The 12984-nt window shown below is 45.3% G+C and overlaps 1 protein-coding gene across 1 annotated transcript in view; it reads right to left on the minus strand.

Moving 5' to 3' along the window:
• LOC141106894 (uncharacterized) overlaps window positions 1-12984 on the minus strand; it is a 96585-nt gene that overhangs the window by 17965 nt on the left and 65636 nt on the right. Inside the window, 4 exon segments of the mRNA XM_073597823.1 lie at window positions 19-168; window positions 283-380; window positions 497-602; window positions 1001-1141. Coding sequence (XP_073453924.1) covers window positions 19-168; window positions 283-380; window positions 497-602; window positions 1001-1141 — 495 coding nt within the window.

A 12984-nucleotide genomic window follows, 5' to 3' on the forward strand; every position in this document is an offset into this window, starting at 1 on the left:
TTTTTAGGTCTCCTCTACCTGATCATTCTCTATATAGTGGTGACCTTCCCATGTAGAATTCTGGGAACACAGAGGACAACCCTCCTCCATAGACTGCTGATCTCCACTCACCGACGTCTCTTCTTCTTCCTCTTTAATTTCAACTTTAATGCCTTTTAGTTTTTCATCCTAAACTCCAAAGATGAAAGAATACATTTGTAAAAAGGAGCAAGAGATGACATATAGGAATGTTACCCCATACCGAAAATATATTTCTAGGTCTACATGCTCAGTCCCACCTACCTGATGATGGTGAGGGATGGTGTGACCTTCCTGTGTGGAATCCCGGGAATACAGAGGACGGGGACATCTCTCTGGTGGGTTCCCATTACTGGATCCATCTGTAGGAAACACACACACTGACTGAATACATTGTTTCTATGTGTTTATCAGATGATGGGGGATCTAGGTGGACCCTCCGTACTGCTCTCTCCTTTACAATAAAGTCTCCTCTTACCTGGTGATGTGAGGGGCGGCTGATTCTCCATCATGATGTCCTTGTAGAGATCCTTGTGTCCTTCTAAATACTCCCACTCCTCCATGGAGAAATAGACAGTGACATCCTGACACCTCAGAAAAATCGGGAGATATAATTAGAATGTATCTGGTCTATAAACCAGAGGCTCTGGATGGACAGTTGGATAAATGGTTCTATATTTAGGATGTATCCGGTCTATAAACCAGAGGCTCTGGATGGACAGTTGGATAAATGGTTCTAGGATGTATCTGGTCTATAAACCAGAGGCTCTGGATGGACAGTTGGATAAATGGCTCTATATTTAGGATGTATCTGGTCTATAAACCAGAGGCTCTGGATGGACAGTTGGGTAAATGGCTCTATATGTGCATAATGTATCTGGAATATAAACCATAACATAACAGACATCACAGTGACTATGGAGGAAGAGGACGGACATGACGGGGGGTTACTGGGTGTAAATATAAAATAAGATCTTATTACCTCCTCTGCTGCCAGTTCCAGCAATGTCTCCTCTCTGTTTCCCTCCCACTCTTTTACCAGGAACTTCCTGTTTATACTCCAAAAACACTTCCTGTTTGTAGCATACATCCCTTCCTGCCTGTAGCCTAGATCACTTCCTGTCTGCAGCGTACATCACTTCCTGTTTATTCCAAGTGACATCACCACCTCGTGTTGAAGATAAATACTGCAGTCTCCATTAGGATTCATCAATTTGCCCGCAGCTTTGTGTTCCTTTCCTATATTTTGTTCCATCTATCAGAAAATATGTTTCATGTTCGGCCAACAGATACTTAGATGTCTTCACCGTCGGATGAGTTGGTACTACAGAGTACCTTTGATCAGAGCACAGATAAAAATACATTTGGGACGGTTTGACAAAACGTTTATCTTTAATGCCGGAGTTCTCAGTGTAGAACAGCGGGGCTGAGACTATATCTGCTGTTCCAGACCAAGATGATGCTAACCAGATTGTAGATAGCAAATATCCCTCATGAGACAGAAGGCCCGAGACAGGATGAAAAACCAACAGAAATCTTATCATTGCATTAAAAACCGTGTCTCACCAAACGGTGCGTTGGAAAACAAATTGGTATTGGTTGAGCTTCCAAATATCACCGGTGTGTTGTGTGTTTTAACTGAATGTTAATTTTGTTGACAATAAAGAAAACCTGGTTTCATATAACAAATATCGAGGATCAGGACAGTTGGTGGTGGAGTGTCAAGTGCCAGAGAAGTTGGTGAGATTGCAGCAGAAGATGACTACTCCACCGTGTGGATTTCCTCTGCAGCCACGGCCCTGCCAAAATGCTAACAACCAGTATGAGCATTGCTGACTTTGTTGGAAACTGTACGTCACTGCTGATTCATAGTGAGCTGATTGTCATTGGTAACAGCAATGGTGAGAGTCAAGCTGACGGTCAGACGGAGTTGATAATAGGATTTGACACATGCCAGAAGGTGTCTGAGGATAAAATGTTTAGTAAGGAAGGTATTGATTTAATAGTGAATTCAGAGATAGACAGCGTAGTGAGCAGTGTCGGTGCGTCCATTAAGGGCGCACGGGCGCTGTCCCCTCTCTCCAGCCACCCCGTATATGAATAATGGATAGATTCATGCACTGCATGAATCTATCCATGGCCGCCGCCTCCTATTTAGGTCTCCGGCCCCTTTTCGGACACCGGGCGCCTGACTTCCAGCAGCGGGGGTTGTATTTTTGAAGCACCTGATTAGAGACATGGGCTCTAATAGGCTTCAAAAAAGGTGAACTGCGAGCGCAGAGCATTGCTCTCGCAGTTCACCCAGGTGTGTTAGAACAGCGAATGAATATTCGCTGTTCTAACGCTGAACCGCCTCTACGTCAATCATAAAGCGCGGGTGTGTTACCCATCACCTGATTGGCTGAAACTACAGGCGCTGTGATTGGACACCTATCCGGAGGAGGGGAGGAGATGCATGGATGACACAGCTCGCCGCTGTCACCCGCTGCCCCACCGAGATAGGGTAAGTGCCGGGCAGACAGTGAGCGGGTGTGGGGAAGGTCACAGTGTTAACTTTTGATGGGCACAGTGGCAGTATTTGATCAGCACAGTGGCAGTATTTGATAGGCACAGTGGCGGCATTTTATGGGCACAGGGTCAGCATTTGATGGGCACAGTGGCGGCATTTGATGGGAACAGTGCCAGCATTTGATGGGCACAGTGGCGGCATTTGATGGGCACAGTGGCAGAATTTAATGAGGCACAGTGGCGGCATTTTATGGGAACAGGGGCAGCATTTGATGGGCACAGTGGTGGCCTTTGATGGGAACAGTGCCAGCATTTGATGGGCACAGTGGCGGCATTTGATGGGCACAGTGGCAGCATTTAATGAGGCACAGTGGCGGTATTTGATGGGCGCAGTGGCAGCATCTGATGAGGCACAGTGGCAGCATTTGATGGGCGCAGTGGTGCCATTTGATGGGGCACAGTGACAGCATTTGATGGGGCACAGTGGCGGTATTTGATGGGCACAGTGGTGGCATTTGATAGGCACAGTGGCAGCCTTTGATGGACAGTGGCAGCATTTGATGGCACAGTGGCAGCATTTGATAGGCACAGTGGCTGCAAAAGTGGCCACAGTGGCTGAGTTTGATGGGCACAGGGGCTGCTATTGATGGGCACAGTGGCTGCAATTGATGGGTACAGTGGCTGCATTTGATGGGCACAGTGGCTGCATTTGATGGGCACAGTGGCTGCAATTGATGGGCACAGGGAGACTGCAATTGATGTTTTTTTCGGAATTTTTCAGTTTGTTCCCCCAAAAAATTTTGAGCACCAGCCGCCACTGGTAGTGAAAGTGAGAGGAGGCCTCATACAAGTTCAGGATAGTAGATTGGGGAAAGATCTGCCACAGTGTAGGAAGTGCCAGGAAAGTCTTTACTGACCGCCTTATCTGCACATAAATAAAGAATTAGATACATTTAAAATGGAAATGGATCCTTAGCAGAAAACGAAAACCTTGAAGCTTGATGTGAAAGCCTTAAATTAGCTGGAGTAGATTAGTTGGAATCTGTGACAACTTTACATGAACCAAAATGTCAAGGTCTGGATTAAAACCCTGTCAGGGCTGGGTTCAGCCCTTCCTTCTCAAAGCTGGCCGCTCAGCTGTCGGCTAATTGCCAGCTCCTATCTCTCCACAGTGACTCACCTGTTGATGATATCCTGCTCGTCAGTCCTGCCTACTTAAGCCGTCCAGTCCAGATGATCTCTGTCTTCGCCTTGGTCACATCTCTAGAGGCGCTCTCCTGTGTTCCTGTTTAAGACTTGCTTGGCTGACATTCCTTTTGGCTCCAGATCCTGCTTGCTGTTCTACTACGCTCATCTCTGGCTTCCTGATGTTTTGACTTGTCTAACTATCCGTTCTGGTTCCTGAACTCTGGCTATGTTTTGACCACGTTTACTCTGTTTACCTTTTTTTATTATTATTATTAAACAAGTGTGATTTAACTGTACTTCTGTCTCAGTCTGATTCATAGTTTCTGACAGTAGGTGAAGGCCATGAATTCAGAAGATGCAGTCAATCCACTTGTGGGTAATATTGTTTCCAGATTGGATAAGAAGGATCACCGCATGGATAAGTTTGCCATGGCATTACAAACACTCCTGAGTCGCACGGCTCACCTGGAATCTTCCACTGTGGGCTGCTCTGTCTCTCTGCGAATGAGAGAACCCTTATTGAGGAGGGAGAGATTGTTCCATTATTGTGGCCAGGCAGGTCACTTTTTGAAGTCTTGTCCTACCCGTTCCAGAGAAACGCCCGAACCTTGAGGTCCTGTCACGGACAGACCTTAGGTGGCATTGTTTCATCCCCAGTTATCCAGAAGAATAAGCCCCTGGTTTCAGTTACCCTTTCTTGGGCTGAGTCGTCCATCGAGATACAGGGTCTAATCGACTCTGGGGCTGCAGGCCTGTTCATTGATGCTGCCTTTGTACCGAAGCACTTGATTCCGCTGCAGCTGCATGACACTCCACTTGCCATTGAGGCTCTTGACGGGAGACCTCTACAGCCTGCCCATGTGACTCATGAGACGGTTCCATTGTCCATGGCCATAGGGGCTCTTCACCTTGAGATAATCCAATTCCAAGTTATTTCCTCACCTAAGTTTCCGCTGGTAATTGGTTATTTTTTGGTTACAGAGGCACAACCCCTCTTTTGATTGGCTCCATGCTGAGGTTCTCTCCTGGTCGCCACAATGCAGTAAGACATGCTTCCAGAAGGTAGCCAAGGTCCTGTGCACCTCTTCACTCTCCTTCCTGCCGGAGGAGTACTGCGATTTTAGCGATGTCTTTGACAAAGGTCAAGCCGGTAGTTTGCCTCCACACCGGTCATATGATTTCGCAATTGACCTTCAACCTGGTGCCATACCCCCTCATGGCCGGGTTTACCCTTTGTCGGTCTTGGAGGATAAGGCCATGGGGGGTATGTTGCAGACGCACTTTCTCGAGGTTTCATCCACAAATCCTCGTCTCCTGCTGGTTTATTCTTTGTGAAGAAGAGGAGTGGTGAACTGAGACCTTGTATTGATTATAGGGGTCTCAATCATTTTACGATTAAGAATGCCTATCCGATTCCGTTGATTACAGAGTTATTTGACCACCTCAAGGGAGCAACGGTTTTTACGAAGCTTGATCTGAGAGGGGCATACAATCTTGTGAGGATTAAGGAGGGCGACGAGTGGAAAACTGCATTTAATACCAGAACAGGCCATTATGAGTACCTCGTAATGCCTTTTGGCCTTTGTAACACCCCGACAGCTTTCCAGGAATTTATTAATGATATCCACCGAGATTTGTTGCAGCTATGTGTGGTGGTTTATCTTGACGATATCCTCATATTTTCCAAGTCCCTGGAGAGCCACCACACAAATGTCTGTTGTGTGCTTCAGAAACTAATGCCCTATACACATGACCGGTTTTCCCGTCGGAATAAACTCTGAAGGTTTTTCCGACAGAGTTTCGACAGAATTCCACTGAAACTGTCTTGCGTACATACGATCACACCAAAGTGCGACCGTCAAGAACGCAGTGACGTACAAACACTGACAACGGGATTAGAAAAAGGAAGTTCAATAGCCAGTAGCCAATAGCTTCCGTCTCGTACTTGCTTCAGAGCATGCGTCGTTTTTGGTACGTCGGAACAGCATACAGACAAGCGGTTTTCCCAATATGAATTGGTTCCGTCGGAAATATTTAGAACATGTTCTCTTTCTAGGTCCGTCAGAATTTTCGACGTAAAAAGTCTGATGAGGCATACACACGATTGGAATATACGATGAAAAGCTCCCGTCTGACTTTTTCTGTCGGACATTCCGCTCATGTGTACGGGGCATAAGAGAGAACGATCTCTATTGTAAATTGGAGAAGTGTGAATTCCATCGTGAACAGGTTAAATTCCTGGGTTATGTAATTTCCACTGCTGGTTTTTTGATGGACCCAGAGAAACTTTCAGCAGTCCTACAGTGGTCCCTACCCATGGGTTTACGTCCTCTGCAGCGTTTTCTTGGCTTTGCCAAATATTATCGGAAGTTTATTCGTAACTTCTCATCTCTGGTCAAGCCCCTGACTGACCAGAAAGGACAGTGACCCACAGAGTTGGTCTCCGGAGTCCATTAACCTCCCTGACGGTATTCCCGAGTGTGGCTCGGGGTTCAATTTCAGCACCATTAGCGGTAACCCCGAGCCACACTCGGGATTGCATTGCAGGATCCTGGTGCAGGTTACTTACCTTGTCCCCAGGATCCTGCGATGTCCCCACGCGGTGTCTGCGGGCTCGGTCCTACTCCAAAGCCTCTCTGTTCCAGGCTCCGTTCCCTGCGAGCGTTGCAACGCATGGGGGCGGAGCCTGGCGGCAAATTCAAAAAATGTAAAAAGCATAACACATACAGTACTGTAATCTTACAGATTACAGTACTGTATGAAATCATTTCACATCCCTTTTGTCCCCAGTGCTTTGTCCAATGCCCTGCATGCAGTTTTATGTTATATATACTGTTCTTTCTGCTTGGAAACTTGAGATTGTCCATAGCAACCAAAAAGTGACCCTTTACGTCAAAAGTGGCTTTAGACCAGCTAGAAAACAGCGATAGTAAATTAGAACACTTGCAATCTTCTGTTAAAAAAAAAAATTAGAACACTTGCAGAATTGAGCAATAGTGAATCGTGGGGAAATTTATTTTATTATTATTTTTTTAAATTATTTATATTTATTTATTATATTATAATTTATGATTTTGTGTTTCAAGCGTCATCATACCCGGGATATCTACTAGACTCTTGGTGGACAGATTTAAGTGTGTTATTGTTAAGCATTACAGGCCTACAATATAAAACGCCAAATTTCCATGCAAAATAATTGTACCGCTTTCAGCACCTAAAATCCGAAATAATCATACCGCCAGGGAGGTTAAGGCCTTTGAGAGTCTCAAGGCTGCCTTTGTTTTTGCTCATGCGTTGGCACATCCTGATCCTAGGTTACCTTTTATCCTTGAGGTTGATGCTTCTGAGACTGGAGTTGGCGCCCTTCTGTCTCAATGTCCTAACTCTGAGAGCGCTATGCATCCTTGTGGCTACTTTTCCAAGAAATTGTCACCTGCAGAGTGCAATTACGAGATTGGTGACAGAGAGCTGTTAGCGATCATTTTAGCCCTGAAAGAATGGAGACATCTCCTCGAAGGTACCACTGTGCCGGTTCTCATTCTTACTTACCATAAGAATCCCACATTCTTGTCTGAGGCTAAACGCCTCTCTCCCAGAAGGGCGCAATGGGCTCTTTTCTTGTCTAGTTTCAATTACATTGTCTCATTCTCTTACCCGGTACTAAGAATGTAAGGGCTGACGCTTTGTTACATAGTTACATAGTAGGTGAGGTTGAAAAAAGACACAAGTCCATCAAGTCCAACCTATGTGTGTGATTATGTGTCAGTATTACATTACATATCCCTGTATATTGCGGTCATTCAGGTGATTATCTAATAGTTTCTTGAAGCTATCAATGCTCCCCGCTGAGACCACCGCCTGTGGAAGGGAATTCCACATCCTTGCCGCTCTTACAGTAAAGAACCCTCTACGTAGTTTAAGGTTAAACCTCTTTTCTTCTAATTGTAATGAGTGGCCACGAGTCTTATTAAACTCTCTTCTGCGAAAAAGTTTTATCCCTATTGTGGGGTCACCAGTACAGTATTTGTAAATTGAAATCATATCCCCTCTCAAGCGTCTCTTCTCCAGAGAGAATAAGTTCAGTGCTCGCAACTTTTCCTCATAACTAAGATCCTCCAGACCCTTTATTAGCTTTGTTGCCCTTCTTTGTACTCGCTCCATTTCCAGTACGTCCCTCCTGAGGACTGGTGCCCAGAACTGGACAGCATACTCCAGGTGCGGGCGGACCAGAGTCTTGTAGAGCGGGAGAATTATCGTTTTATCTCTGCAGTTGATCCCCCTTTTAATGCCAATATTCTGTTTGCTTTATTAGCAGCAGCTTGGCATTGCATGCCATTGCTGAGCCTATCATCTACTAGGACCCCCAGGTCCTTTTCCATCCTAGATTCCCCCAGAGGTTCTCCCCCCAGTGTATAGATTGCATTCATATTTTTGCCACCCAAATGCATTATTTTACATTTTTCTACATTGAACCTCATTTGCCATGTAGTCGCCCACCCCATTAATTTGTTCAGGTCTTTTTGCAAGATTTCCACATCCTGCGGAGAAGTTATTGCCCTGCTTAGCTTAGTATCGTCTGCAAATACAGAGATTGAACTGTTTATCCCATCCTCCAGGTCGTTTATGAACAAATTAAATAGGATTGGTCCCAGCACAGAACCCCACTACCCACCCCTGACCATTCTGAGTACTCCCCATTTATCACCACCCTCTGAACACGCCCTTGTAGCCAGTTTTCAATCCATGTACTCACCCTATGGTCCATGCCAACGCACCTTATTTTGTACAGTAAACGTTTATGGGGAACTGTGTCAAATGCTTTTGCAAAATCCAGATACACCACGTCCACGGGCCTTCCTTTATCTAGATGGCGACTCACCTCCTCATAGAAGGTTAATAGATTGGTTTGGCAAGAACGATTCTTCATGAATCCATGCTGATTACTGCTAATGATATCATTCTTATTACTAAAATCTTGTATATAGTCCCTTATCATCCCCTCCAAGAGTTTACATACTATTGATGTTAGGCTAACTGGTCTGTAATTCCCAGGGATGTTTTTTGGGCCCTTTTTAAATATTGGTTGCGACAATTTTCCTCCACTTCCAAGATGGAGTCGTTTCCGGTTCCTGTGACTCCTCCTGATCGTATTCTGGCTACAGTTCACACCAGTCTCACTTCTCCTTTAGGTCACAAAATTCTTGCTGCTTGGGTTCATGCTCCTCCTGAGAAACCTTGTGACCGCTGCTTTGTCCCAGAGAGTCTCCGTACTGCCATGCTCCAGACTTACCATTCTTCCAAGGCCACCCTGGAAAGAATCCACTCTTTTGGGCCATTTACTGGTGGCCTAGTCTACGTGCTGATGTAACCGCCTTCGTAGCTGCCTGTTCCGTGTGTGCTCAGAGTAAGACTCCACGACACCTTCCAGTGGGCCTCTTACCACCCAAACCCAATGGAGAAAGGCCCTGGACCCACCTTTCTATGGATTTCATTGTGGAGTTACCCAACTCCCAGGGCAACACAGTTATCCTTATGGTGGTTGACTGGTTCTTGAAAATATCCCATTGTATTCCACTTAAGAAGTTACCCACTTCTAAGGAACTGGCTTCCATTTTTGCTCGGGAGATCTTTCACTTACATGGGCTACCCAAGGTGATTGTCTCAGACAGGGGTAGTCAGTTTGTGTCCCGGTTCTGGCAAGCCTTTTGTGCACAGTTGGGAATTCAGCTTGCTTTCTCCTCTGCGTATCACCCGCAGTCTAATGGGGCCACAGAATGAGCCAATCAGTCCTTGGAGCAATTCCTACGTTGCTATATTTTAATTTATTACCATCATAACAACTGGTCAGACCTCTTACCGTGGGCGGAGTTTGCTCACAATAGTGCCTTGAATTCTGCTTCCCAATTGTCTCCATTTATGGCAAACTATTGTTTCCAACCTTCCATGTTGCCTGACTAATTTGTTCCGCAGAGTATTCCTGCGTTAGAGGAGCATCTCCGTGGTCTCCGTTCCACTTGGGCACAAGTCCAGGAGGCTTTGCGACATGCTAATGATAGGAACAGACTTCATGCTGACCGCAGACGCCTGCCTGCATCTTCCCACAAGGTTGGGGACAGGGCCTGGCTGTCATCTCGCAACCTCTGACTTTGTGTTCCCCCCTCTGAAGTTCGCACCTTGGTTTATTGGGCCTTTCCATATTCTTTGCAGGAATAACCCAGTGGCTTACGCATTAGACCTTCCTTTTAATGTGCGTATTTCTAATGTATTTCATGTCTCCTTATTAAAACCTTTGGTCTGCAACCACTTTATCACCTCGGTGCCTCGTCCTCACCCTGTACAGGTTGAGAACCATGAGGAGTATGAAGTACAGTCCATTGGTGACTCCTGTAGTTTCCATGGAAGCATACAGTACCTGGTGCATTGGAAAGGGTACGGTCTGGAGTAACGCTCTTGGGTCTCATCCTCGGACGTACATGCCCTGTCCTCCTCTGTGATTTCCATAGACATTTTTCCCTCAAGCCTGGTGGTCCTCAGAGGGCGAGGGGTCATTGAGGAGGGGGTACTGCCAGGGCTGGGCTCAGCCCTTGTTACTCTGAGCTGGCCGCTCAGCTGTCGGCTAATTGCCAGCTCCTATCTCTCCACAGTGACTCACCTGTTGATGATATCCTGCTCGTCAGTCCTGCCTCCTACGTTTACTCTGTTTACCTTTTTTTATTACTAAAAAAGTGTGATTTAACTGTACTTCTGTCTCAGTCTGATTCATGGTTTCTGACAAACCCGAGACCTCTGCTTTTTCTGACAGGAACTCAAAAAGTTCAGCAATAACCTTACCCTATGTCTTGTTTCTCTTGAACCTTGAACCCTTTGCTCCTAACATGAACTTCCTATTTCAGCCATGCCTTTGCACTTCCTGTTTGCCAGATTATTGTGCTCTCTCCAGCCAATATCTCACTCTTGTTACTCCTGCTGCTGTCCGTATCTTCGCTACCACTTGTTGGCTTGTTCCTTGACTACGGTTCTTCATGATCCCAACCTCCAACCACTTGTTATCGGCCTTTGGCTTGTTCATTGACTACCGTTCTTCATGATCCCAACCTCCAACCACTTGTTACCGACTCTTGGCTTGTTCCTCAACTATGCTTCCACTTGATCCCAGCCTGCAACTACTTGTTACCGACTTTTGGATTGTTTACTGACTATACTTCTGCTGGAATCCTACCTGTTATATCTGCAACTGAACCCTGGGAATGCTCACCTCCTGGTGGGGCGCTACTGAGACCCGCTACCCGGTACCAACATACAGCAAAACCCATCCCCACCATCAGACCTGTCTGTATACCTATCCTGTTCGGTGGGAGTCTCTCTATTGATATAGCTACTGGTCTCTGAGCCTGACCCCTGACCGTTACACAAAGACATCTGAATGGAAAGACAAAAGTCTGCGATGTTGCTGCAGTTATATGAGAATGTTATTGGTGAAACTGTCAAAATGAAGTGTGAAAGGGAAATGGTGAAACAAGAGAAGCTGAGTTTAAACACTGTATTAAGCAGTTCCCAAGGTATGATTTATAAAATTGAGGATAAAAGGAAGCTAATGGCCCCAAGAAAAATAAGCAGAAGGCGCTTTGGGAAGTGCACTCGTAGAAAGACGTGGGTATGTCTTTTTTAGAACCCATGATAGAGTAGTAGTAGGACCTAGAGAAAGTATTCAATTGTTCTCCTTTAAAATTATTGGAAAGAGTAATGACAGCCAGGAATGTGTCCATGTAGATGAGAGCTGCCACACAGGTGCCAAGGTGAGGGGTACCGGTTTATGTGTTCATGGGTCAAAACAGGGGGGGTGGGGATACCAGGATACCAAATTTTACATTTCTATGCCTTGTCACAGTATAAAGAGGATTTGGTGTTACCCGGGTTTCTCACTAATGCAGGTTAAGAGTCTCCAGAATGCATATTTAATGCAGAAGACACTGCATTTACAGTTTTCTCCAGGACTGGTAAGTCCTGGTCTCTGAGTGCAGGAGCTCAGAGGCTTTGTGGAGATGTGGAAGAGATGAAGCCTCCGAACTTGAGTCCACATTTTGTCAGCAACCAGCACCCATATAGTTTAGGTTTTTGTGAGGAAGGCTGACAGTAATTCAGGGCTCCTCCCTCCCCAAATAGTCCCTCTGGCTGCGAACCAAAAAGTGTGCTAGAGGTGTGTGATAGACTGTGTGGAAAGAGACAACCGGTCTGAGCGGACTGAGATAGCCAGCAGGCTGAAGTTAAACATTCAACTTACTTTTTGAAGAGGAATGCTGGAAAACCCCTTGTGAAACTACTTTAAAGAAAAATTGGCAAATAAATCACTAAAATTAAAGGAAGTGATGAGTTCTTGGAAGCCCAACCTTGAGCTAATGTTCCAGCAATCCCCCACAAAAATTAGATACCATATTTTACCTTTTTAATGTATTTTTAGATGATTCACCACCACTATACTCCTAAAAAAGTTTATGGTTATTTCAAGTCTGGACTCATTACAAATGGCTCCCTATAGATGATTGTTGATGGTGTACTTTAATATGTAGGATATGGTGTACCAGCATATGACATTTATTACTCACGATACAAGATTTGCTAAGAGGCACGGAGGAGCTCAGCTATGAGGAAAGATTACAAGTGTAGCAAATTCCCGGGGCCCCTGAAGCCCAATGATGACCTCCAGAGTTAAGGACAGCTGACATCCTTCAGGGTAGAGTTTGTTACCACCAGGCATGGTGGGTGTAATAATAATAAAAATAAACTGCGCTAAATGTCCTTTACATTATTAAAAACGTTATATATCATAAACGTCTGAAGTAGATATTAAGTAATACAGTCCAAGTATCCCTTTAAGCAAAAAAAAAAAGGCACTCCGGATCATCCAAATGCTTCAACATACACAAAAACGATTCACAGTCCAAACGTCATGATAATAAGTTGCCCTTACCAGAACACCAAATATAGTGGGCGGATGGCTTAAACCCAGCCAGGGCCTTTATGATAGAGACCGATCAGCTCTGTCAAAATTCAGGTGTAGTTCCTTCAGTTTCATACCGGAAGAAGAAAAATGGCAAGAAGGCTAGCCATAGTGTAGTATTATTATACAATGTGTGTGGACATACAAACGTGACCAACACCCTATTGTGCACTTAAAACAAAAGGTGATATCCCACCACCACAGCTGTAGAGTGTGCTTACCAACGCTCAGACTTTACACTCATTTGGCTCTATATCACACTGGGAGATTGC

This window comes from Aquarana catesbeiana, linkage group LG08 (assembly GCF_042186555.1).
Source record: "Aquarana catesbeiana isolate 2022-GZ linkage group LG08, ASM4218655v1, whole genome shotgun sequence".
Classification (NCBI taxonomy): Eukaryota; Metazoa; Chordata; class Amphibia; order Anura; family Ranidae; genus Aquarana; species Aquarana catesbeiana.